The 23,378-nt window shown below is 46.6% G+C and overlaps 2 protein-coding genes and 1 long non-coding RNA gene across 4 annotated transcripts in view; 1 reads left to right on the top strand and 2 right to left on the bottom strand.

The window, feature by feature from the left end:
* Window positions 1-23,378, bottom strand: part of CDCA4 (cell division cycle associated 4) — a 571,510-nt gene that overhangs the window by 349,443 nt on the left and 198,689 nt on the right. The window lies entirely within an intron of this gene.
* On the top strand, window positions 10,885-17,581 carry LOC118079935 (uncharacterized). The gene is made up of 2 exons (XR_009557110.1): window positions 10,885-11,238; window positions 15,373-17,581. It is a non-coding gene; the product is annotated as an uncharacterized LOC118079935 (long non-coding RNA).
* NUDT14 (nudix hydrolase 14) overlaps window positions 19,271-23,378 on the bottom strand; it is a 49,767-nt gene continuing 45,659 nt past the window's right edge. For both annotated transcript variants that reach the window (XM_035104697.2, XM_035104706.2), the window contains exon 5: window positions 19,271-19,567. In XM_035104697.2, the coding sequence (XP_034960588.1) occupies window positions 19,324-19,567 (244 nt within the window). In that variant the 3' untranslated portion in view covers window positions 19,271-19,323. The remainder of the gene's footprint in view (window positions 19,568-23,378) is intronic.

Below are 23,378 nucleotides of genomic sequence, written 5' to 3'. Positions count from 1 at the left end.
AGGGTTGTTAAACCTCCCCTGGCAAAAAATGCTCTTTTCAAACCTACCCCCTTGCCACAAGTTAAAAGAGAGGCAAAAAGAAAGGAGCGTCGTCACAGGGCTCTGTCAGGAACGAAAACAAGAAAAAGATGGCAGCCGTACCTAAGACATGTGGCAATTTTCACCAAAGTGCATTGTTGTTTAGTCGTGTCCGACTCTTCATGACCCCATGGACCATAGCACGCCAGGCACTCCTGTCTTGCACCGCCTCCCGCAGTTTGGTCAAACTCATATTAGTAGCTTCAATAACACTGTCCAACCATCTCGTCCTCTGTCGTCCCCTTCTCCTTGTGCCCTCCATCTTTCCCAACAACAGGGTCTTTTCTAGGGAGTCTTCTCTTCTCATGAAGTGGCCAAAGTATTGGAGCCTCAGCTTCAGGATCTGTCTTACCAGTGGGCACTCAGGGCTGATCTCCTTAAGAATGGATAGATTTGATCTTGCAGTCCATGGGACTCTCAAGAGTTTCCTCCAGCACCGTAATTCAAAAGCATCAATTCTTCGGCGATCAGCCTTCTTTATAGTCCAGCTCTCACTTCCATACATCACTACTGGGAAAACCATAGCTTTAACTATACAGACCTTTGTCGGCAAAGTGATGTCTCTGCTTTTTAAGATGCTGTCTAGGTTTGTCATAGCTTTTCTCCCAAGAAGCAGGCGTCTTTTAATTTCGTGACTGCTGTCACCATCTGCAGTGATCATGGAACCCAAGAAAGTAAAATCTCTTACTGCCTCCATTTCTTCCCCTTCTAATTGCCAGGAGGTGATGGGACCAGTGGCCATGATCTTGGTTTTTTTTATGTTGAGCTTCAGACCATATTTTGTGCTCTCCTTTCCCCCCTTCCATCTAACTTCGACTCCCCTGCTCTCCTGCATCAGATTTCTGGGCTAATAAGAAATTGATGGCGGCGGCGGCAGCAGCCTCCTTGAAATAAACAAAGTCAAGTCAGTCGAGTCCAGGCTCTCTTGCGGTTTTTGCTTTTGAGCTTCCACAGTTTCTCCTGTCAAATGCAGCACTTGAGATGGCAGATGTGACAAGAAACACCCACCACTTCCAGCAAATGCCTCCTGGGCCTGGTTGTCTCGTAAGGCCTCTTGGAGTTGCCTGCTTCCCTTCAGATCATTTCTAGTCTGAAGTGGGGGGGGGGATAAAATGAAGGGGGTGGGTGGGAAATCCCAGGCCAACCCTTTACTTTTAGTTTATTACGGTCATAGACCAGCATAAGCAAAAACATCTACCATAAATAAATAGCATAACAGTATGCATCTAAGTGAATAATTATTAAATAAATGGGAGCAAGAACCAAATGTAGATTTAAACGATGCCTTATGAGGAACGGCTTAGGGAGCTGGGTATGTTTAGCCTGGAGAAGAGAAGGTTAAGGGGTGATATGATAGCCATGTTCAAATATATGAAAGGATGTCATATGGAGGAGGGAGAAAGATTGTTTTCTGCTGCTCCAGAGAAGCGGACACGGAGCAATGGATTCAAACTTCAAGAAAGAAGATTCCACCTAAACATTAGGAAGAACTTCCTGACAGTAAGAGCTGTTCGGCAGTGGAATTTGCTACCAAGGAGTGTGGTGGAGTCTCCTTCTTTGGAGGTCTTTAAGCAGAGGCTTGACAGGCATATGTCAAGAATGCTCTGGTGGTGTTTCCTGCTTGGCAGGGGGTTGGACTGGATGGCCCTTGTGGTTTCTTCCAACTCTATGATTCTATGATTCTATAGAATACTTAATTAAGCGTAGATAATGTGTGAGTAAAATTTTATAAGAAAAATTAAAAGATCAGTTAACACAGCTATATGGGGTGGGCTTCAGAAGTGCAGATCCAACAATATGGGCCTATAGTTTAGGATTGAATTGTAGCATAGACCATTGTTCATCGGATATCTATCAGGGCAGTGAAAAATCTGGCGACTGCTGGGCTCTCGTCCTGTAGTAATAGGGAGATGTTGTGTTGTTCTGAACGCCCAGGAAACTTATAAAGATGGGTTGGATAAACCTGGTTCGAATGTCTATATAATATTGGCAATGAAGAAGGGCATTCTCTGTTATTTTCTGCTGCCCAGAGCCACATGGCAGGCCAACCCTTCTTGGCTCCAAGAACACGCCAGCTTGTAAGTGAAATGATTGCCTTGAATGTCAGGATCCTTCAGGATTACATGAGCGCACTAGGTCGGATTTGGGAAGCAGATTGAATTTGGGTAAAATCTCAGTCTGCAAACTGGGGGCGAGGGAAATGAAGCAAATCCGTTCCCTCATCAACAGCATCTCATGTGATGTCATGCCACCGCTTCATTTACATAGGTATGTTGACAGATGAGCTGACACAATTTTTAATTCAAGTAATGACAATGTTTCTCTCCCTTTCGGTGATTTGTGTGTGTGCGTGTGCTATCTCTCGTGAAAATGTTTAGCTGATTATGTATGTTGCACTCACTTGTTCTCCGGGTGCATGGGGTTTCAGGGGAAGGGTCGTACCTTTGGTGGGGGACACGTTGTGCTCCTTCTGGGCTAGTTTGTGCACTTTTGGTCCCCGCTCTGCACTCAGCTCTCACCTGTGGTTCCTAGAAGTTGGCAGCAGCATCTGACAACGGCCACACCCCAGGAACAGATTTGACTAGCTGGCTAAACCAGGTGAGGGGCGCTGATGGGTCCCAAACCCTCTGAGACAGTGTGGTGTAGTGGTTAAGAGCAGTAGACTCGTAATCTGGGGAACCGGGTTCGCATCTCCGCTCCTCCACATGCAGCTGCTGGGTGACCTTGGGCTAGTCACACTTCTCTCTGAAGTCTCTCAGCCCCACTCACCTCACAGGGTGTGGGTTGTGGGGGAGGAAGGGAAAGGAGAATGTTAGCTGCTTTGAGACTCCTTAAAGGTAAAGGGCCCCCTGACCATTAGGTCCAGTCGCGGACGACTCTGGGGTTGCGGTGCTCATCTCGCTTTACTGGCCGAGGGAGCCGGCGTACAGCTTCCGGGTCATGTAGCCAACCTGACTAAGCCGCTTCTGGCGAACCAGAGCAGCACACGGAAACACCGTTTATCTTCCCGCCGTAGCAGTACAGTGGTACCTCACAAGACGAATGCCCTGCAAGGCGAATTTTTCGCAAGACGAATGCGATCTGATGGGGAACCGGGTTCGCGTCTCCGCTCCTCCACATGCAACTGCTGGGTGACCTCAGGCTAGTCACACTTCTCTGAAGTCTCTCAGCCCCACCCACCTCACAGAGTGTTTGTTGTGGGGGAGGAAGGGAAAGGAGAATGTTAGCCGCTTTGAGACTCCTTCAGGTAGTGATAAAGCGGGATATCAAATCCAAACTCCTCCTCCTCCTCCTCCTCCTCCTCTTCTCCTTCTTCCCCTTCTCCTTCTCCTCTGCCCCTGCATGCAAAGACAGACTCTGGAGGATTGAGCAGACAAGACCAAGAGTGGGTCCAGCAGTCAAGAAGGCGGTTTCTGCATGTGCTGTAGAGGGAAGTGAGGGGCAGATGGGGACTTGTCAACCATCCCATCTAGGAGAAGGAAAACTCTGGTCCTAAATCTCCTGAGCAAATCCTTTGGGTGAGTGTTGCTGTAGGCGTTCTCCTGTTTCTTGTGGGCCGAGAGGTTCTCAGCATCACAATTTGCTTCTGTGAAATGGGCATTTCGTCATGCCCACAATACTCTCCCCCCTGCCCCAATTTCCAAATTAGCCTCTGGGGCCAAAAAAAGAAAAAAAGAAAGAAAGGTTGGGAACCCCCTGCCACCGCCTCCCAGTTAATTTTAAAGAAGTGCCATTTCTTCCTGCCCAGCAACAACCAGAAGAAAGCAACAACTTACTATTTGCGCAGCGTTAGGACATTAACTCGTGTTTCAAAAAGAAAAAGCTCCAAGGGCAGTAGTGCCACTCATCCGCCTGCCCCCTCCTCCGCCGGTGACTTATTTTGGTTTGGAGCAAGCAATCATTCAGTTCCTTTAATAATTAAAAGGCATTTGAGTTGTCTAAGCCTCAAGAAAGAGATAAGCAGCTTTCTTAGGACCAGAATTCAGACTGGTTTAATAAGGCGCATTTATGGGAAATGCTCTCGGCGCTTAGCAATGCAGCACTGAGCATTTTGGGTCTCCAGGAGACAGAATGGAGAAAGGCAGTGCACATCACCCACAGATGATTTAAAATAAAATATTAAATAGTCAGCGGAGGGTAACTTTCAGGGAATTGAGAGCCAGTGTGATTTTTTTAAAATAAAATAAAAGGAATATTGCAAAAACAAGCCCGGCATTACTACCGCAGACCAGATAAAATCCATAAGCATATTAGCAGTTTAATTCTGCAAGGGCGATGCAAAAAAATTAGCCAGGGATGAAAGACAAAACCCATAATTAAGAAGGGCTGATTAAGCTCACACGGAATGCATTTCCGGCCGTCCCTCCCCCCGCCCGCCCCCAAATCCCACCTTCAAATTTCAGATGTGTGCATCAAAGTCAGCTGGGAAATGCTGGTTTCTGTGTACATGCAAGCATGCTAAAATTACAGGATATTTGCAATGGCTAATCTGATAGGAGCCCTTGCTAATCTGCATACAGATGGCCGGCGGATGTGCTAAGTACTGTATCACTTTATGATACTGAATACCTTGGTCCAGCCAGGGCTTTATCAGATGCTGCTGCTGCTACTGCAGGTGCAATGGATCAGGATGCCCCCAAGTTGCCTACAAAGGGGCCGTTACACTTTTGTGAACTCGAATAAAAGGGGTCGACTCAAAAAGAGGGAGAGAGGCAGCCTTAACCTGCCCAGATGGCATCCATTGATTCTAATTCCTGCTGAACCAGTGTCACGTTACAGAGTCCTTTTAAAATTTATATGTACGTGTGAGCCATAGGCAATGCTATTGGCAGACCTCTGCATAGAGGCAGAGACAAAGAGGCGCTTCAACATCAGGAAAAAAAAAGAATGATTTGTGCAAAGATGCGCTCCCTTCTCCGGCTTTCATGGAGCCGAGGAACCTCGACTATCTTTCCCTCTGCGGCCTTTGTTCAAAACACCGAGAGTTGAAAAGAAAAGAAAAATGTAATGGCGGTTAAGCCAATTATAAGTGACACGTGAGATTATTGTGCTTAAAACCTCGAAGCAGGGATGCTCGGGACCCAGAACTCCCACTCACTTTCCAGGCCTGGACGTGACATTGAACGGAATCACGGGGCATGGCCAGAAGGGAGCGTTGGGGGAAGAGACCCCCACCAGAGGTGACACGGGTTCAAGCCCCACGTTGGGTGAAAGATTCCTGGGTTGCAGCAAGCTGGTCCCTTCCAACTCTACAACTCTGTGATTCTATGAAGCTGGGGGGGACGGGACACAAAGGTCCTGCTATTCCTCTCAACAATGGGAAGCCCAGAAAAACCTGGCTGCTGGATCAGACCAATAGTCCATCCATAGCTGCCAAGTTTTTCCTTTTCTCGCGAGGAAGCCTATTCAGCATAAGGGAAAATCCCTTAAAAAAAGGGATAACTTGGCAGCTATGAGTCCATCTAGTCTAGCATCCTCCTCTGACAGTGGCCAACCAGATACCTGTGGGAAGCCTGCAAGGAGGACAGGAACACAACATCGCTCTCCAAAGCGGTATTCAGATATTGGAGGTGATATATAGCCTGGCAGAATTTTTTTACTTATTTTAAGTCTGCTCCAGAGAGGCGGACACGGAGCAATGGATTCAAACTTCAAGAAAGAAGATTCCACCTAAACATTAGGAAGAACTTCCTGACAGTAAGAGCTGTTCGACAGTGGAATTTGCTGCCAAGAAGTGTGGTGGAGTCTCCTTCTTTGGAGGTCTTTAAGCAGAGGCTTGACGGGCATATGTCAAGAATGCTTTGATGGTGTTTCCTGCTTGGCAGGGGGTTGGACTGGATGGCCCTTGTGGTCTCTTCCAACTCTATGATTCTATGATTCTAAGTCTTCTCCTGCAGCCAAAAGGCACAAGATGAGTCTTGCTTGGGAGGGCATTGCATCATCAGGGTGCCACCACAAAAAAGGCTTCCCCTTAGTAACCACCCGCCTTGCTGTTACAGGTAAGGGAATGTGGCAAAGGGACCTGAGGAAGATGTCAGGGTCCAAGCAGGTATTGATTAGCAGGCAAGTAGCTCCTTAGAGCTATACATTCAGAAATACCCTGGGTTAAGAACTCCTGGGAGCAAACCACTCTGGGATGCAGGAGAAGAGTTTGCAGATTTCTGGACAGAAGACACTCCTCGAATGAAACGAAGCAGGTGTGTGTGTGTGTGTGTGTGTGTGTGTGTGTGTGTGTGTTGCTCAGTAGCAATCAGTGACTGTGTACGCACTAGACAATTAAACATTAAAGGTATATCCCCACACCCCAACAAAACCTTTAATATTATTATTAATATTTTATTAAAATAATGTCAGTTATAGAAAACAAAGGGAGGGGGGGAGAAAAAGAGAGAGGAAAGTACAAAAAATACAAGAAAGACAAATATAGTATAATACAATGATTATAATCAGCTACAAACACACACATTATTGTCCTAATACATATATGATAAATAGAAAACAACTATATTCTGTATAAACTTGTTCCAAACGTCAATATATTTATCCAAACAAGTCTACTTCTATAGGCAATCGGTTTCTAAGTTGCGAGTTTTCTCATGTTTTAAGCAGAGGTTTTTTGGGGGGTGGGGTGGGGGTCTGTCATGGATGCTTTATTTGAGATTCCTGCATTGTGGGGGTTTGGACTAGATGACCCCCGGGATCCTGTCCAACTCTACGATTCGTGTTGATTAAAGGGGATCTTATCTTTATTCTCCCAATTCATCAATATTGGTCTCTTGGCCACAGTTAGGGCTTGTAGAATCCATTTCCATTGTCCAGTTGTCAGCTTTTTCCACACGGTCATATTCCCCAATGAATCCTGGGAATGGTACTTTGCTAAGGGTGCTGGGAATTGTAGTTCTTTTGGGGGGAAGGCAAACTACAGTTCCCAACAATCTTTTATGGGATGCGGGTGTGCTTTAAATGCAGGGTGTCTATGCAGCCTAGGTCTGACGACACACAGTAGACTCCCAGGGCTGTGCCACAAAGCACAGCGAGATGCGAGATATTCAGAGGGCTATTAGAAGGTTATGCTAGCATCTCAATTTCTTTATCTCTCCTAAGACGGTTTGGCCTTTCGGATGATATCTCACTGCACGGCAGACTGCTACCGTGGAAGCCACAGGCTAACTAAGTAGACCGCTGATCATCCCGCTTACAGACTTGAATTAAAAAGCTTTGCCGATCCATTTTGAGGTCGGACAAAGGGCCAGGCACCAGGATAAGCCACGAATCGCCACCTGGCATCAGGGCAGCTTTAAATCTCCTCTTTCCCCTGGCCGGTTGTTATTCCCCCCACTTATTAAATAAATGTTGCTACGAATCAAGGCTGACAGCCACGCAAGCAAGATGGAGTTTTTTAAAAAACACAACAGCAGCCAGGCCACGAAGAGCCAATAAAGGGAGCCAGATCAAACAATGCAATTTTTTAAAAAAGAAATAACGAAAGGAGAATAAAATAGGAGAACAAATGTTCACTTTTCCCACCACAGACACTGGCAATCTCAAAAGAAGCTCTTCCACTTCCACCAGCCAGTGTGGTGTAGTGGTTAAGAGCGGTAGACTCGTAATCTGGGGAACCGGGTTCGCGTCCCCGCTCCTCCACATGCAGCTGCTGGGTGACCTTGGGCTAGTCACACTTCTTTGAAGCCTCTCAGCCCCACCCACCTCACAGAGTGTTTGTTGTGGGGGAGGAAGGGAAAGGAGAATGTTAGCTGCTTTGAGACTCCTTAGGGCAGTGATTAAGTGGGATATCAAATCCAAACTCCTCCTCCTCCTCCTCCTCCTCCTCCTCCTCCTCCTCCTCCTCCTCCTCCTCCTCCTCCTCCTCCTCCTCCTCCTTTTGCCAGCCCAAGTTCTCTCTCCTCCTCTGTTGTGTCAGGTAGCCAGGTGAGCATAAGAAGAGACTGGCTGGACCAAACCAAAGGTCCATCTGGTCTATCATCCTTTCATGACCTCCAACATTTCTCTGATGAAAATTGGGACGTCTTATTACATAATGATGATGGTGATGGTGATTTTATTATTTATACCCCACCCACCTGACAGGGTTGTGCCAGCCACTCTGGGTGGCTTCCAACATCTATAAAAACATAATAAACCGTTGAACATTAAAATAAACTTCCCAATACAGGGCTGCTTTCAGATGTCTTCTAAAGGTTGTATAATTACTTATCTCCTTGGCTTGGAGGTTGCATAACTCCAGATCCTCCAACATTTCCCTGATGAAAATACAGAGCCTAGGGCTTGCCGATCAGAACATCGGTGGTTCGAATCCCTACGAGGGGGCGAGCTCCCGTTGCTCGGTCCCTGCTCCTGCCAACCTAGCAGTTCGAAAGCAGTTCAAAGTGCAAGTAGATAAATAGGTACCGCTCCGGTGGGGAGGTAAACGGCATTTCCGTGCGCTGCTCTGGTTCGCCAGAAGCAGCTTAGTCATGCTGGCCACATGATCCAGAAGCTGTACGCCGGCTCCCTCAGCCAGTAAAGCGAGATGAGCTCCGCAACCCCAGAGTCGTCCACAACTGGACCTAATGGTCAGGGGTCCCTTTACCTTTAAGGGAAAGCGGGGCATTCTGGGATCAAATCAGAAACCAGGGTGGCTTCTGTAAATCAGGGACTGTCCCTTGAAAATAGGGACACTTGGAGGGTAGGAAATAATAATAATAATGTGCAATACATACCGAGCAAAGTTATCATCAGATTATACACCATGTCTATCTAGCAGTGAACTCTGCAGCTCAACCCCTGAGAAATAAGAGTTTCCTAACACAAGTTATTATCTGCTCATCTCAGATGCAACTACAGTGGTAGCTTGGTTTTCGAACTTAATCCATTCCGAGAATCCGTTCAACTCCCGGAACCATTCGAAAACCAAGGCGCGGCTTCCGATTGGTTGCAGGAGCTTCCTGCACTCAAGCGGAAGCCGCGGAAGCCACGTCGGACATTCGGCTTCCGAAAAACGTTCGCAAACTGGAATACTCACTTCCTGGTTTGTGGTGTCCGGGAGCCAATTTGCTCAGGAGCCAAGCCGTTTGGGAACCAAGGTACCACTGTAGAGATGCATTTACTTTCATGGATATTGTTAGAGATCGGGTGTTTGTACTATGAATTATAATGCATAGTTAAGGAATAATAGTGGGGACTGATATTCCAGTAACTCCTAAATAGGGACATTTCGAGTGGTCTGGGGATGGGAGGAGAAGTGTTTGCGTTGGCAGGGGCTGGGGACGGACGGACTTGGCCTGCCCAAGCCTTTGGCTTCTTCCCCCATTGATGAGCCTCTGAATCGCCCCCAGCTTGGAGCATGTGTTTGTTGCTGCTGCTGCTGCCTACCGGTACATCTTGCGAGGCTGTGTCCTTCTGCCAAGTTCATCTGCAATTCTATGGGAGCTCAGGACCCGTCCCTCTTGCCTCACAGGAGCAGGAGCAGGTGGAACAGCTGCAGCTTCTGGAGAGAGAGAGAGTCAGTTGGAACGCTCCCTTTCCCAGGGAGAATTTGGCACAGCAGCCGCTCTCGGGTTCAAAGCAACTGAAGGATGTCGACAAAGGGCACCCCTCCCCCCCCACTGGGAAAAAAAACTACAACTGGCTCGGGTGCCAAAAGCGGCGTTTGCCATGGCAGCACACCTGCTCAGGAGTCAAGGGGCAAAACTCGCTCTGGGGGGCGGCAGGTGGCTCCTCCCACCTGGGAAGCCTTTGCTGTGGCGTGAGATGGCAGGGGGACAGGAGGTGGCAGGGTGGGGCGGGAAGAAGCCATACAGCCTCCAAGTGGACTGCAGGCGTATTTTGAGGGAGGCCAGCAGGAAAGCAACATTGCAAGTAGGGAGCAAGCAGAAGGAAGCTAGTCCTCATGAAGTCTAGAGCAAGCGTAGAAGACCAGGAAGCTCTCGGTCAACTCTGGCCAGGGCTTGTGGACCAATTAGGTGTCCATAGCTAAGTGACTCTTCCTGGCGTTTAGTCGGATGGAGCAAGCTTGTTTTCTCCTGCTCAGAGGGGTAGGACTCGAACCAATGGCTTGAAGTTGCAAGAAAGGAAATTCTGACTAAACATCGGGAAGAACTTTCCAACTGTAAGAGCTGCTTGACAGTGGAACAGAGGTGGCGGACTCTCCTTGCTTGGAGGTTTTCAAGCAGAGGTTGGAGGGCCATCAGTCATGTATGATCTAGCTGAGATTTCTGCATTGCAGGAGGTTGGACTACATGACCCTTGGTGTCCCTTCCAACTCTACAATTCTGGGATTCTGTGTTTTCCAATTAAAACCAACAGCCTCACCACAGCTGGCATTTCTGCTGTTGTTCAAAGTTTATAAGGTATCCCCCCCCCCACCATGGGGCAAATAACAAGTGTGGGGAGGGGGTTGGTTTTAATCAGGATAAATGGGGAATCCTGAAGAATTTCGTTCCTGATCTCCCTTCTAGATGCTACAGATTATTATTTTTAAGAAACCAGACAGAAAATCTCCCTATCACGTTCTCCCCGCTACAAGCCTCTTCTGTTGCGCAACTGATCCTCTGATTCTGTTTGCTTTACTTGGATTTATTATTATTGTCGATTGATTTTTGCCCTTTTAAAACCTGGATGACATTTGGCACGGAAAGGCAGGGCATAAATATTTTTTTTAAACAACCAATGGAGAGGCGAGTAGTTCTATCCTTCTCCTGCAATTTAGAAAACGAAAGGGGGAAAGTACAGTAAAGAAGAAAAGCCGTGGTCTGTGTATCTTAGCAAGGCTGGTTTATTCTTCATTGTAAGTAAGGGAACCGGCTTGCAGGACGTGACCTTGCAGTGGCCAATTCACACCTGCCAACTGTTTGGAAGAAGATTGCAGACAGCACCAGGTGTGCTGTTTTCGACAGATTTTATTGCTGGGTGTGTCGCGGGTGTATTTTTGGAGGCATGATAGCCCACAGTGGCGATTCTGTATCAGAGTGGCCTGGGGCTTCCTTAACAGAAGGCGTTTTCCTCCTTTAAGGGTTATCAGAAGACAGCCCCACTCTATGTGAAGGTTTCCCCTATTTGAAAGCCTCTCCGTTCCAAGCCATAAGGAAGGAGAGCAGGAAGAACTATTAACCGTCACCACCTAGGCTGCAGACTGAGCGAGCAGGCAAGTTTGCTGCTATGGTGAGTTATGTTATCTCTCTATTTAAATTCTAGTAATAGCGCCTAGATTTTCAAGGCTACATACAAGTCAGTGCATGAAAATCTGCATCATCTTCTTTTTGGAGAGGGGTGCACCCCCCCTTTGGCAATCTATAAGTCGCCATCCGACTCCATATCACTGAGCCTGCCCCAGTGGTGATCTTGAGATGCCCTGAATCTACAGATGGGAGAACTTTGTTTGGTCTGCATTTCAGTGTGGAATTACAAAATCCGCGTTTCTCAGACCGATATGCAAACCTAAACACAGCTCACCTCTGATACTCGCACTACTCTGAATTCAGTATAATCAGTGCTTTTTTTCTTAAAAAAATGTTTAGGGGTACTCTAATTTTGACTCAAGAAAATCACCATTTTATAGTTCAAATCGGGAACATTAAATACAGTACAGTGATGCCTCGCTTAACGAATGCCCTGCTTAACGAAATGTCCGCTTAACGAAAGGTTTTTTTCTAGCGGAGGTTGCCTCGCTAGACGAATTCGTTTTACAAAAAATTCGTCTAGCGAATCGCGGTTTCCCATAGGAATGCATTGAAATTCAATTAATGCGTTCCTATGGGCATTAATTGAAATTCAAAAAAATTCAATGCATTCCTATGGGATTCGCTAGACGAATTTTTCGTTATAAGGAAAGACCCGTGGAACGAATTAAATTCGTCTAGCGAGGCACCACTGTAAATGGACAAAAGTACAAAAATTCACAAAAAGTTTAGGGGTATGTGTACCCCTGCATCCCCCCAGAAAGAAAGCACTGAGAATACCTGCGGATGTCTCCAACCCCATTGTTCAGCCCAGACCTTGAGGTCCACCTCCGAGGGCCTTCTGGCGGTTCCCTCACTGCGAGAAATGAGGTTGCAGGGAACCAGGCAGAGGGCCTTCTTGGTAGTGGCACCTGCCCTGTGGAACACCCTCCCATCAGATATCAAGGAAATAAACAACTACCTGACTTTTAGAAGACACTTAAAGGCAGCCCTGTTAAGGGAAAATTCTAAGGTCTAATGCTTTACCATTTTTAAGGTGTTGTATGCCATCCAGAGCGGCTGGGGAAACCCAGCCAGATGGGCAGGGTATAAATAAGAAATTTATTATTATTATTATTATTAGCATGGCCAATAATCAGAGATGATGGAAGCCGGAGGCCAATAGCATCAGGCAGGTTCACTGGTCCGCAAGCCCTGCACTACTACAGACCTCTTCTTTTGCTTCCAAGCTCCCCACTTATGTGGGGGTTACACTCCCAGGTACTGCACATATACATGAAATTAAAAGAAGTTTAGCCTTATCACCCATGGATTTGTCTACCAGTGGCCAGTGTTAGAAACTCAGATATATAAGCCAATCGCCATAGGGTACCTTGAACCTATGTTGTGTTCGCCACAATGGAATGTCTAGGCGCCGTTTTGTTTTTACAGCGGAGTTTCGTTGTCATTGTTGTGATTCATTTCTGCACCACTTTATATTTTAAAGAACAAATCTCAAAGTGGGTTGCAACACCTTCAAACATCAGACAATCCAGGATAAAACAAATTCGAGGTTCAAGGAGAATATTTCAGATCCTTCTCCAAGTGACATTTTGCTTTCCCCAGTCACCAGCCTGGCATCCAGAGTTCTCTACACGGTGCCAGTTGCAAAATGTGCCCGGAGCCTGGCTAATTTCTAACATGGCCGGTGGGTCTTCGCCACAATAGCTGTACTGTGCCTCCACTGTTGGAGGAGGCAACCTGCTTCTGAATACATTTCTTGGAATTGCAAGCAGGGAGAGCCCTTTTATATGCAGAAGTATGTTCTGTCCCACTGAGCGACAGGCCGTTTGCCAGTCCTTCTCGTTCATTCAGCTCAGCATTGTCTACACAGACTGGCAGCTATAGCTCTCCAGGGTTTCAGGCAGACTTCTCATTAGGAAGAACTTCCTGACAGTAAGAGCTGCTCAGCAGTGGAATTTGCTACCAAGGAGTGTGGTGGAGTCTCCTCCTTTGGAGGTCTTTAAGCAGAGGCTTGACAGGCATATGTCAAGAATGCTTTGATGGTGTTTCCTGCTTGGCAGGGGGTTGGACTGGATGGCCCTTGTGGTCTCTTCCAACTCTATGATTCTATGAAATCGTGTATGGTGGGGAACACCATCTGAACACCCTCTAAACCTCTGGAAACCTTTGCAAAACCCTTAAAGAAACCAGCAGCACTTACCAGACTGGCATGAATGGTGGCAAAGGTGGCTCTCAGCCTTCCTCATTGCTGGAGAACGATTTGGAAACAAGAAGAAGGGGCCGTTTTGGCCCTCTGCAGTTTAAATCGATTTATGTAATTATTTCCTGGTGCTGCGTGTATACGCGGTCGTGCGGGAGTCGACCCTTTGCATCGTGGGTTCTTGAAGCTTGACGGAGCAAAACATCTGTGCCTGACTTATATACTCAGTGAAACACATACACACGTGAATGTACACACACACATTAGTGCTTTCGATCATTTTCACGACAGCAAAAGGAGGCCCACTCTCCCCTCACCTTTCGCATTTGACCCTTGCATAAACGTCTGCAGCGCAGGCTGTGGGAATCCTGGGTGTCAGTAAAGCTGATCGGGTTTGCATGGCTGAAAGTTCTGCGTTGGGTTATGCCGGCGTTTCTCAGACTTGCGTCTCCAGCTGTTGTTGGACTACAACTCCCATCATCCCTGACCACTGGTCCTGCTAGCTAGGGCTGATGGGAGTTGTAGTATGAAGGGGGTATGCTAACCTTCACAATTTCCTGGGGGACTAGTGTGGCTTTTTCATTAAAAGAAAGAAAGAAGCCCCTACAATATCAAAAATCTCTATAGGAGGAAAATCAGAATTCCACAACTGATATGTTCAAGTTGCAATATTGTGTTCTGATTCTGATTTGTCCTAAGGCGGGAAAAGGAATTATGGATAAATTTGTATAGTCAACCTGGAAGCAACATCCATGAACTATGTATAAAACCTATGCATATTTTCAAGGGCAAGGCCATAAATATTAAACATAGTTCAAGATGAGCCCAATTAGGATGCTAATTAGAATGGGAAAAACATTTGCCCTTATTAAAGAATGACGGCTGGCAGGCGTGTGATCAGCAGATTAGATTAGATATGCAAAATAAAGTGCAATGTGGAGATTTTGAATAACTAATTAAAAAAAGTAATGAATATAGCTAATGGGCACAACCCACTCATTTATATCCCCATTGGTGTAGCTCCCATTCATTTCAATGGTGCCCCAGCTCCCCAAAGGATTTTGCCCAACAGGTTTACTGCATTAAAAGAACCTTCAGAGCTTGAAGCTGTATGTGTGGCAGGTGGAAGAATAGGCAAGGTGGAAAATTATTTACAGATGTGACTTGGAGATCCTTGATCATCATGGTCTGCTGCCCAAACCCAGCAGATGCAAATCTAATTAGATCTAATTACACTTTCCAAAAAGAATGCTAATTTGAGACAACGGTGTGCAAAGGTGTCTAAGTGCCTCTTTTGCACAACGTGATTTGTCTCTGCTTTCTTAAACAATGAGCTCTTTCCAAACCACCACTTTTGGTTAATAAAACACAGGTCTCTGGAATTTAGCAATAACCAATCACACCTTCTATCTTTATTTTCTAGTCTTGATTTCTTGCTCCCTGTCCCCAACAAAATCAGCAACCCTGATTTGCTTGTTAGAAATGTTGCTGGTGTGAATTGCTTTTGCTGGTTTTAATCTTGGCCTTCTGTCCCCGGTGTCTCCTTTGGACCAGAAATAACCATCAATAAGGGTGTAAGAAGGCATCCTTTTCTGCCCCATATTTCTCGCATGCAGTATTGTTTCCGTTTTGCTGCAGTCCTTCTCCTGCCCAAAACTATGTAACTCACCTTGCTGTCTGCTGCAACAAAATTACACAATTTATGTGCGCTACGCAGTGCTACTGTTGGGGGAATTGTAGCTGGTTGACTGGTGGAACCCAAATAATGCTCACCCATGGTTCTTCACCATCCTGGGATTGACCAGAACCTGTTGTTGTTCAACATTTTTATAAAGGATGGACTGGCGGCAAAGATGACAGAGAAGAGGAAGGGGAAATAGTAATAGTTGTCTATTCTTCCCATTCACCCCTCAGGCAAAAGGAGCAAATCTATTCACTGGTCCCACTTCTTTTTGAACTGCAACCATTTAACACACAGCTGTGCTCCACATTAACTGAGCTAAATAAATTCCTGGGCAGCATTATAGCGCCTGATCTGCACACCCGGATTTATTTTTTAGAGGTAAGCTCCCCTTGATCATGAAATAACTGCCGCCCCCAAAAAAGACCGCTCACATTGAGAGCTGCATCCTCTGTCCAGGTTCCCTTTTGCTTCCTGGGCAATTCACTCCCTAAAGCAGGCATCCCCAAACTGCCCTGTTTTGGCCTACAACTCCCATGATCCCTAGCTAAGAGGACCAGTGGTCAGGGATGATGGGAATTGTAGTCCAAAACATCTGGAGGGCCGAAGTTTGGGGATGCCTGCCCTAAAGCCTTAGCTGTGTGGCGCTGCAGCGCCACCGCCACCTTAGGCCAGAGGGGGTACTGCAGCTTTCATCCCAACAGGGACCAGGTGACCTCAGGAGCAATCTGGTCTTCTGCAGCTGTCAACTCCAGCCTAACTCCTCATTCTGAGCAGCTTGTTGCTCTGTCCACTGAAGCCAGCTTGCCCGACTATATCACCCTCGGTGGCCCTGGGTTGCAAAACGCTCTTTGCGCTGCAGAAGCCTTTGCACACAAGGGTATCAGCAGCAGCGAGGGCTGTGGATAAGGATTTGTTTGCCCAGAGCTTTGCCGCCACAGAGAAAGTGCTTTCTTGGTAGGTTTGCAGGTGCAAATATGATCCGGCATGTGGTGGTGAGCTCCGATGGGAGTCTTGTGCGAAGCCGCTGCCTGCCAGCAGCGCTATCGGCCCCCAAATATGTTCACAGCCGGCTGGCTTTAAATCAGTAGCACTGCTGCAGAATGTGCGCATCTCCCGAGATTAGCTGCCTTGGAACATGCATTTTAAATCGCCCCACTGACACAGATAGCATTGCCATGGTAATTAATGCTAACACTGTGAGGAACGGCACATTTAAGGTGGCGGTGGGGAGATTTCCTATTTTAGATTCCCTGCTCTTCGGGGGGATGGCTGATTTGCTCTCCATCGACATGTCACATGTCACATTTCACAGCATCACTGAAGGCTGTATCAGCATGAGGATTCCAGCAACTTCGCTTGGAAATGAGAACAGGTAATGCAATTTAATTTGTCAGAATCATGCACCATTCCAGAACACTTTTGCTTTCATCGCTCTTTATTTTTCTTTTATTTATTAGACAGCTCTTGCCTCTGAATCAGATTATCAAAGTGGCTAACAAATTAAGATTTTTTTTTTTAAAAAAAGACATGATTTAAGACAACATCGAACCGATATACAAAACAACACGATAAATAGCCTCTTAAAGCGATCTCCAGCTTCTGCGATTGCACGAGGGCTCACAGACTTCCAAGCCTTTCTACGCAGTCTTGCTGATGAAAATAATAGCTGCAGTTACCGAGGCCATTTACAACAGAATTTAAAGCAGTAGCAGCAGCAGCAGCAGCAGCAGCAACGTTAAAAACGCCATGACCAAATATTAAAATGATGATTAGAAGTAAATTTAGACAGTGATACGGACCAATTCTAAAAAGAGCAGCAGGATCAGAAAACTAGATCCCATGAGAACAGAGGTGGTTAATCTTTGGGCCTCCAAGCATGGCCAAAGGGCAGGGATAAATCTGGAAGCCAGAGGTTCCCACACCTGCTTTAGAAGTCCGAGGTAACAGAAATATTCAATGTGAATCAAATTCTCAAATAGGCTTACCAATTAAGGTTTTAAAAAGATACAATAAAACAACAAATCAGTACACAACAGTATCACCACAGCAGATGATAGGGAAGAAGCCCCCCCTGCCCGAGACACCGGAGGATCACTACCAATCAGAGTTTGCAGCTTTGGGTTGGATGGGCAGATCGTCGCTGATGCTGGAAGTTGCTTTGAGCCGTGTTCTGCTTTTTCACCATTTTATGCTGTGTACTGATTTGGTTTTTTTACTAATTAAGCTGGCAGAGCAGCCAGAGAGAAGCCAGTGCAACTTACAATCAAGTTTGAGGACACAATACACGTGCCAGGAGAGGCTCCTCTGTAGCAGACTTGGGGGGACCTTCTTGGTCCAAAGGCCAGATTTTATCTCTCCCATGCCTGTGGGCCAACTTTGATAGGTGGGAGGGAACACATGCCTGTCACATACCTGCCAAGTTGCTGTCAGAGAAATAAGGGACCGGGCCGAAAATAGCAGACCGGAAGTAGCGCTGTCGCCATTTTGGAACTGGGCAGAGCATGCTCAGAAGTGACTTTTGATGCTGCTTTGCCCAGTTCCAAAATGGCCGCTGCGCCAGAAGTCGCACTGCAGCCATTTTGGAACTGGGCAGAGCAGCATCAAAAGTCGCTTCTGAGCATGCTCCGCCCAATTCCAAATTGGCCGCCGTGCCAGAATAGACTGGGAAAAAACAAAAAAAAATCCATTTTTTCAGCTAGGAACAGCTGGAAAAATGGGGATTTCCTGGGGAAAACGGGAGACTTGGCAGCTATGGCCTGTATATCAAATGATGTCACTGTGACTCCAGCTGACTGACATCTGTCATAGTTCAAAGGCACCCCAAAACCAGCTGATTTTGGGTGTGTGTGTGAGAAGCAACTTGCAGAGGGCTGAGCATGTCCTGCAAGTTCTGTGCTTGGCACTTGAGAAGTGTTCACCCCGGGGTTGCGGAGAGCCTTGTGCCGGGCTTCCAAAGCAACCAATGACCAGCTGGTTAGGAAGTCAAGCTCGAGGAGGTTGTGTGTGCTGCCAATCTATGGTGCTAGCAAAGCCCCGTCCTTAACTGATGTCACATATGAAGTTGGGTGTGTGGCAGGTATGTGTGGCTTGGCCGAAACAGAGACCACCAGCCATATCTGGTCCCCGGACTCGTCCCCTCCGCAGCAGCCAACTTTGACTCGGCAATTCCCAAACTGGACCAGGGCTCATCAGTGAGAAAACAAAACCCATTCAGTACCTTAAAGCAAAGCCAGGGGACCTGCCCACAGAGCATGCTCCGCCCTAGCCTCCTTCCAATGAGCTTTCCCTGGGGGTGGGTCACTTGACTGCATCTCTCCCTGGAGTGCGGCTGGCTCAGCCAATCACCTCCCTTTGCAGAGACATAGGAGAATTCCTTCTCTCTGTGGGGGCTGTTTGTTGTATCCCTGTGTGAGTCACAGCTCTGTGCCGGTCTCCTCCCAATTGGGAGGGACAGCCAGATCATTGGCTTATGCAAAAGTGTGTGCTTACACGCGTCATCTGAAAGGCTAGTAATTCTTACTCTAAAAGTCAAACTTTAGGAGTGCAAGGGGGTGCCTGTGGTGGTTATTGCTCTATCCTTTAATATGCTTTCCCCGCCAGCGGGGTTTGCATGGCGTAATTACACATTGCATGCATGTATATGTAGAGTAATCCAAAGGAGCTTTTAAAAAACGAATAAAAGACCCTCTTGCAGTGCATGAAACAGAGGCCAGGGGTCGGGTCGGGGGGGGGGGAGAGGCAAGGGCTTAATCCTTCCCTTCCTCACCGTTTTGTCATTCCAAATTGCCCTCCCCAAACAGCTGCTGCTGGAAATGCACGTCCTAGCAAATTAGGATTCTGCTATCCCAGCTTTAGCAGCTTCTATGCTGTCCAGTGTTACGTTCAACCAGTCAATAATGAACTCATGGCTGTCAAGATTCACTGCCAATGGTGGGGGAGGACTTATGTCTGCAGCTGCAAATGATGTCAAATGCTTAACTCCTGCTTTGCCCGGGGTGGGGGGGAAAGAAAGCAGCAGTTTCCTAATTTCCATTCCTATTTTTGCGACTCTTTCCTGAAAAATATACATTCAGGAAGGGGAAAAAAAATCTTATAAATGGTTTGCTGTGCTGTTTCGTTTTTTTAAAATAAAATAAAATTAAAAATCCCAACCTCACCCCTCCGGTAAATCTCAGTAATGGTTATTCTTTTTCTAGCAGCTTTGGGACAATGTTGGTCTGGAACCACATGAAGCTGAAGATGAAACCCATGGTTTTAGGGAGAGCTTCGTCAAATGCAAAATTCATGCCGTCCTGCAGAGGTATTTCCACCACCTCAATCAGCTCCCCTTCTTCTGGCTGGCCTCCACCTTCACCGGCTTTCATCTCGTCTGTTACCTCTGCGTAAAACAAGGTCTGCTTTGATCCTGTCACGCCAACACCAGATCTTTAGGGGTGAGAGAGGGAGGTGTGGGGGAGAAACCAGTATATATTTAAGGAAACCTTACATGGACACCTGTCAAAATAAAGGGCACTCCGCAACTGAGAGCAGAACGACACAGCGTGAGAAACACAGGGTGTTGCTGAATGGCAGCCCTGCACTTCTGTAATCTGTAGTATATCATCATCATCATCATCATCATCATTAATTATTATTATTACCATCCAGCTTACAGCTATACTAGAACAAGCTGAAACACAGAAAAGCATGAAAATGTAATTAAACACTAAGAGAATTGAAATAGCATAAAAAGATCCATTAGAAACATGGACAACAACAATATAAACATATTGGGGGGCGGGCAGGTAAGCCCCATGCAATATAACTGATCGACTGACGTGGCGCATGCACACCATTTGAATGGCAATGCCCATCAGTTGGGGGCTCCCCTCAAATATTTCATTGGGGGGGGGGCAGAAGGGACCTCAGCCTCTAGGAATTGACTGCCATGGTTTGTTGGAATAGAAAGGTCTTCACTTGCTAGCAGAAGGACAGAAAGGAAGGAGCTCCATCTAACTTCTCTAGGGAGGGAGTTCCAAAGTCTGGGAGCAGCCAGTGGTGGAGCTTCATGCTCTGGCACCAGGGGTGGAGAGCCGCAAGGGCGCGGCACGCATCCTGGGGGGCGTGGCGCCCAGTGCGGGGGGAGAGCCACAATGGCACCCCACTGGGATCGTTGTGCCAGGGTCGGTGAGCTCCCCCTGCCCCCCTCTTTCTCCACCAGTGGGCGCAGCCACCAAGAAGGCCCTCTACCAAACGTGCCTCCGAGGGTGGTGGGACCGGGAGAAGGTTCTCTGAAGATCTCAGAACCCAGGCAGGTTCCTATGAAGGAATACGGTCTTGGAACTAAGCCAACCCTGTGCACTAATGTCATGAAGCTGAAAGTTTCCCTGCCTCTATCAACCCTGGACGTAGAGAGGTGCTGGAGGGACACACATAGTGTAACCGTTGTTGGGTCACTGTGTAAGTTGTATGAAGAAATCGGCTGGCTGGGTGAAGGCAGACGGTTGCCATTCTCAGAGCAGCCCTGCGTTTCTGGTTCAGAGAAGGGTGGTCAGAATGATCTGGTGGTTAGAGGGAATTCCCTCCGGGGAAATGCATACATTATTTTTGGGTTCTTGGTGACCCAAGAAGGAGATGATAAAAGTTTTATAAACTTATGCATGGTGTCGAAGGAAAAGGAGAAAAATCTTCTCCCTATCTCTTAATACCGGAAACTTAGGGTCCTTCAACAAAACTAGTTTGAAGAAGATTCGGGACAGACAAAAGGAATGCAGGATTTAAAGGTGTGGAATTTATTGTAACTGGATGCGGCGATGCCCACCAGCTTGGGTGGGACAAATTCATAGAGGAAATGTCTGCTAAAGATTATTAGTCATGCCAGCCAGAGGTTGAGTAACATTTGCAGAGGTGCTGCCATGGGCCTTTCCCTGAGACTGGCTACTAGATGGGCTTTTGAACTGATCTAAACTGATATAGTCATACCTCTTGTTACGTTCGCTGCGGGATACGTCTTTTCATGTTGCGAACGAGCCAAACCCGGAAGTCCCGGAACGGGTTACTTCTGGGTTCGGTGCGCGCGCATGCGCAGAAACACTAAATCGGGCTTTGCGCATGCGCAGAAGCACCGAATTATGGTCATGCGCCTGCGCAGACGCGGCGCTTCAGGATGCGGCCTTTTCAGGTTGCGAACAGGCCTCCGGAACGGATCCCGTTCGCAACCAGAGGTACCACTGTATTTATGCTCTTATAGCACGCGGTCTTGGGGCTTCCAGTTCAAAACGTTGCTGCTAATTCATCCACCACAGTTCTGCCACTCTTTCAAGTTAGATATTCTCTCTTTCTCTCTCTCTCTCCATCCATCCAGATATATGTTGCAATAGGTTTATTTGTCAACCATTATTTCATTTATTTTGAGTTCTTATTTTGCATTTTTACGTTGCAAAATGCCCTGTGATCTTCAGATGAAGGCCATTATACAGATTTAATAAATAAATAATAAATAATCATTATTCTAGTGAAATAATCTACTCTTGCGTTTCTGAATCCATGTTCAAAAATGGACACTTATTGATCACCCTGTGCTTTTAAACATACAAACCCTCCGGCCAAATTATCAAATTGATTCATCAATAAAAGGAAATTCAAGCAAATGCACTATGTGGCATTTGCGGAACGTATTATACTGCTTTTATAAGCAAATCCAAAATCACGACGCTCTTTGTACTGCATGCCAATTCCGTGCACACACACAATGGGTAAGCTGATGAGCGATTAAGGTAATTTCCCAAGGTAATTGATTTGGACCTTTACACAGTTCTGAGGTTATAAGTAGCAGGTGCAGGAAAAACACACACACAAAGAATAGAAGCAATTGACACAAAATTATATTATATTATACTATCTGCAGACAGGTGTACTGGCAGGTGATTCCCTCTAATTACAAAGCACGTCATTGTACTGTGGCCATTAACCAGAGCAGTAAGGTTAAAATTGTATTTATGTGAAGATTACCATGGAGAGTACAGCAAGAGATAATATTAACTCTCCCAGGTATGGCCAGTATACTGTATTTTTTATGGGAAAACATTAAAAGGTCCCATTGGCAAATATGTCAATAATGATGATGATGATGATGATGATGATAATAATAATAATAATAATAATAATAATAATAATAATAATACCACCACCCCACACATCTGGCTGGGATCCCCAGCAACTCTGGGCAGTTTGCAGCACATATAAAAACATAATAAAATGTCAAACATCGAAAACTTCCCAATACAGGGCTGCCTTCAGATGTCTTTTAAAAGCTGTGTATCCCCTTGAGGGCATTCCACAGGCCGGGTGCCACTACCGAGAAGGCCCTCTGCCTGGTTCCCTGTAACTTCGCTTCTCACAGGGAGGGAACCGCCAGGATGATGGGGGTGGAGACGCTCCTTCAGGTATACTGGACTCAGGCCGTTTAGGGCTTTAAAGGTCAGCGCCAACACTTTGAATGTACTGGGAAATGTGCTAGATAAGAAACTTCTGGATAGTAAACTGTTTTCTGCTCCCCATTCCCCATATTAGTGAAAACGGTGTACAGATATACATTATATCGGGGAAAATTGCACTAAAATGGTGATGACTTTCCATGAAAACTTTATTATTAATTATTATTATTATTATCATCAACACAAAACTGATGTGGAAATGTGGCAAAGAGAACTTTAAAGATTTAAAAAACGAGGAACTGACCCTGAGGGATAACTCGGCCATTAGAGCAGGAGACTCTTAATCTCTGGGTCATGGGTTCGAGTCCCACGTTGGGTAAAAGATTCCTGCATTGCAGGGGTGGGACTAGACGACCCCTGTGGCCTCTTCCAACTCAAAAAATCTGTTATTTTGATTCTGTGACCGGTTCAGCCATCCCTACGCAGCACATAACATAGACTCTGCCCTTTAAATGACCCTTCAAGTCCTAGCGTGTTGGCAGAGAGGGAGGCAAAACTCAAATGTCCACATAAAAGGGGAGGGGGCTGTGACTGGTGTAGTCTCAAAGGGGTTTGTTGCTTCTTCTGTCCATCCCCAATCTTTGTAGGGACCAGTGTGGTATAGTGGTTAAGACCGGTAGACTCATAATCTGGGGAAATGGGTTCGGGTCTCCACTCCTCCACATGCAGCTGCTGGGTGACCTTGGGCTAGTCACAATTCTCTGAAGTCTCTCAGCCCCACTCACCTCACAGAGTGTTTGTTTTGGGGGAGGAAGGGAAAG

This window comes from Zootoca vivipara, chromosome 1 (assembly GCF_963506605.1).
Source record: "Zootoca vivipara chromosome 1, rZooViv1.1, whole genome shotgun sequence".
Classification (NCBI taxonomy): Eukaryota; Metazoa; Chordata; class Lepidosauria; order Squamata; family Lacertidae; genus Zootoca; species Zootoca vivipara.
The sequence above is the reverse complement of the archived record's forward strand: the minus strand, read 5'-3'. Positions and strand labels throughout refer to the sequence as shown.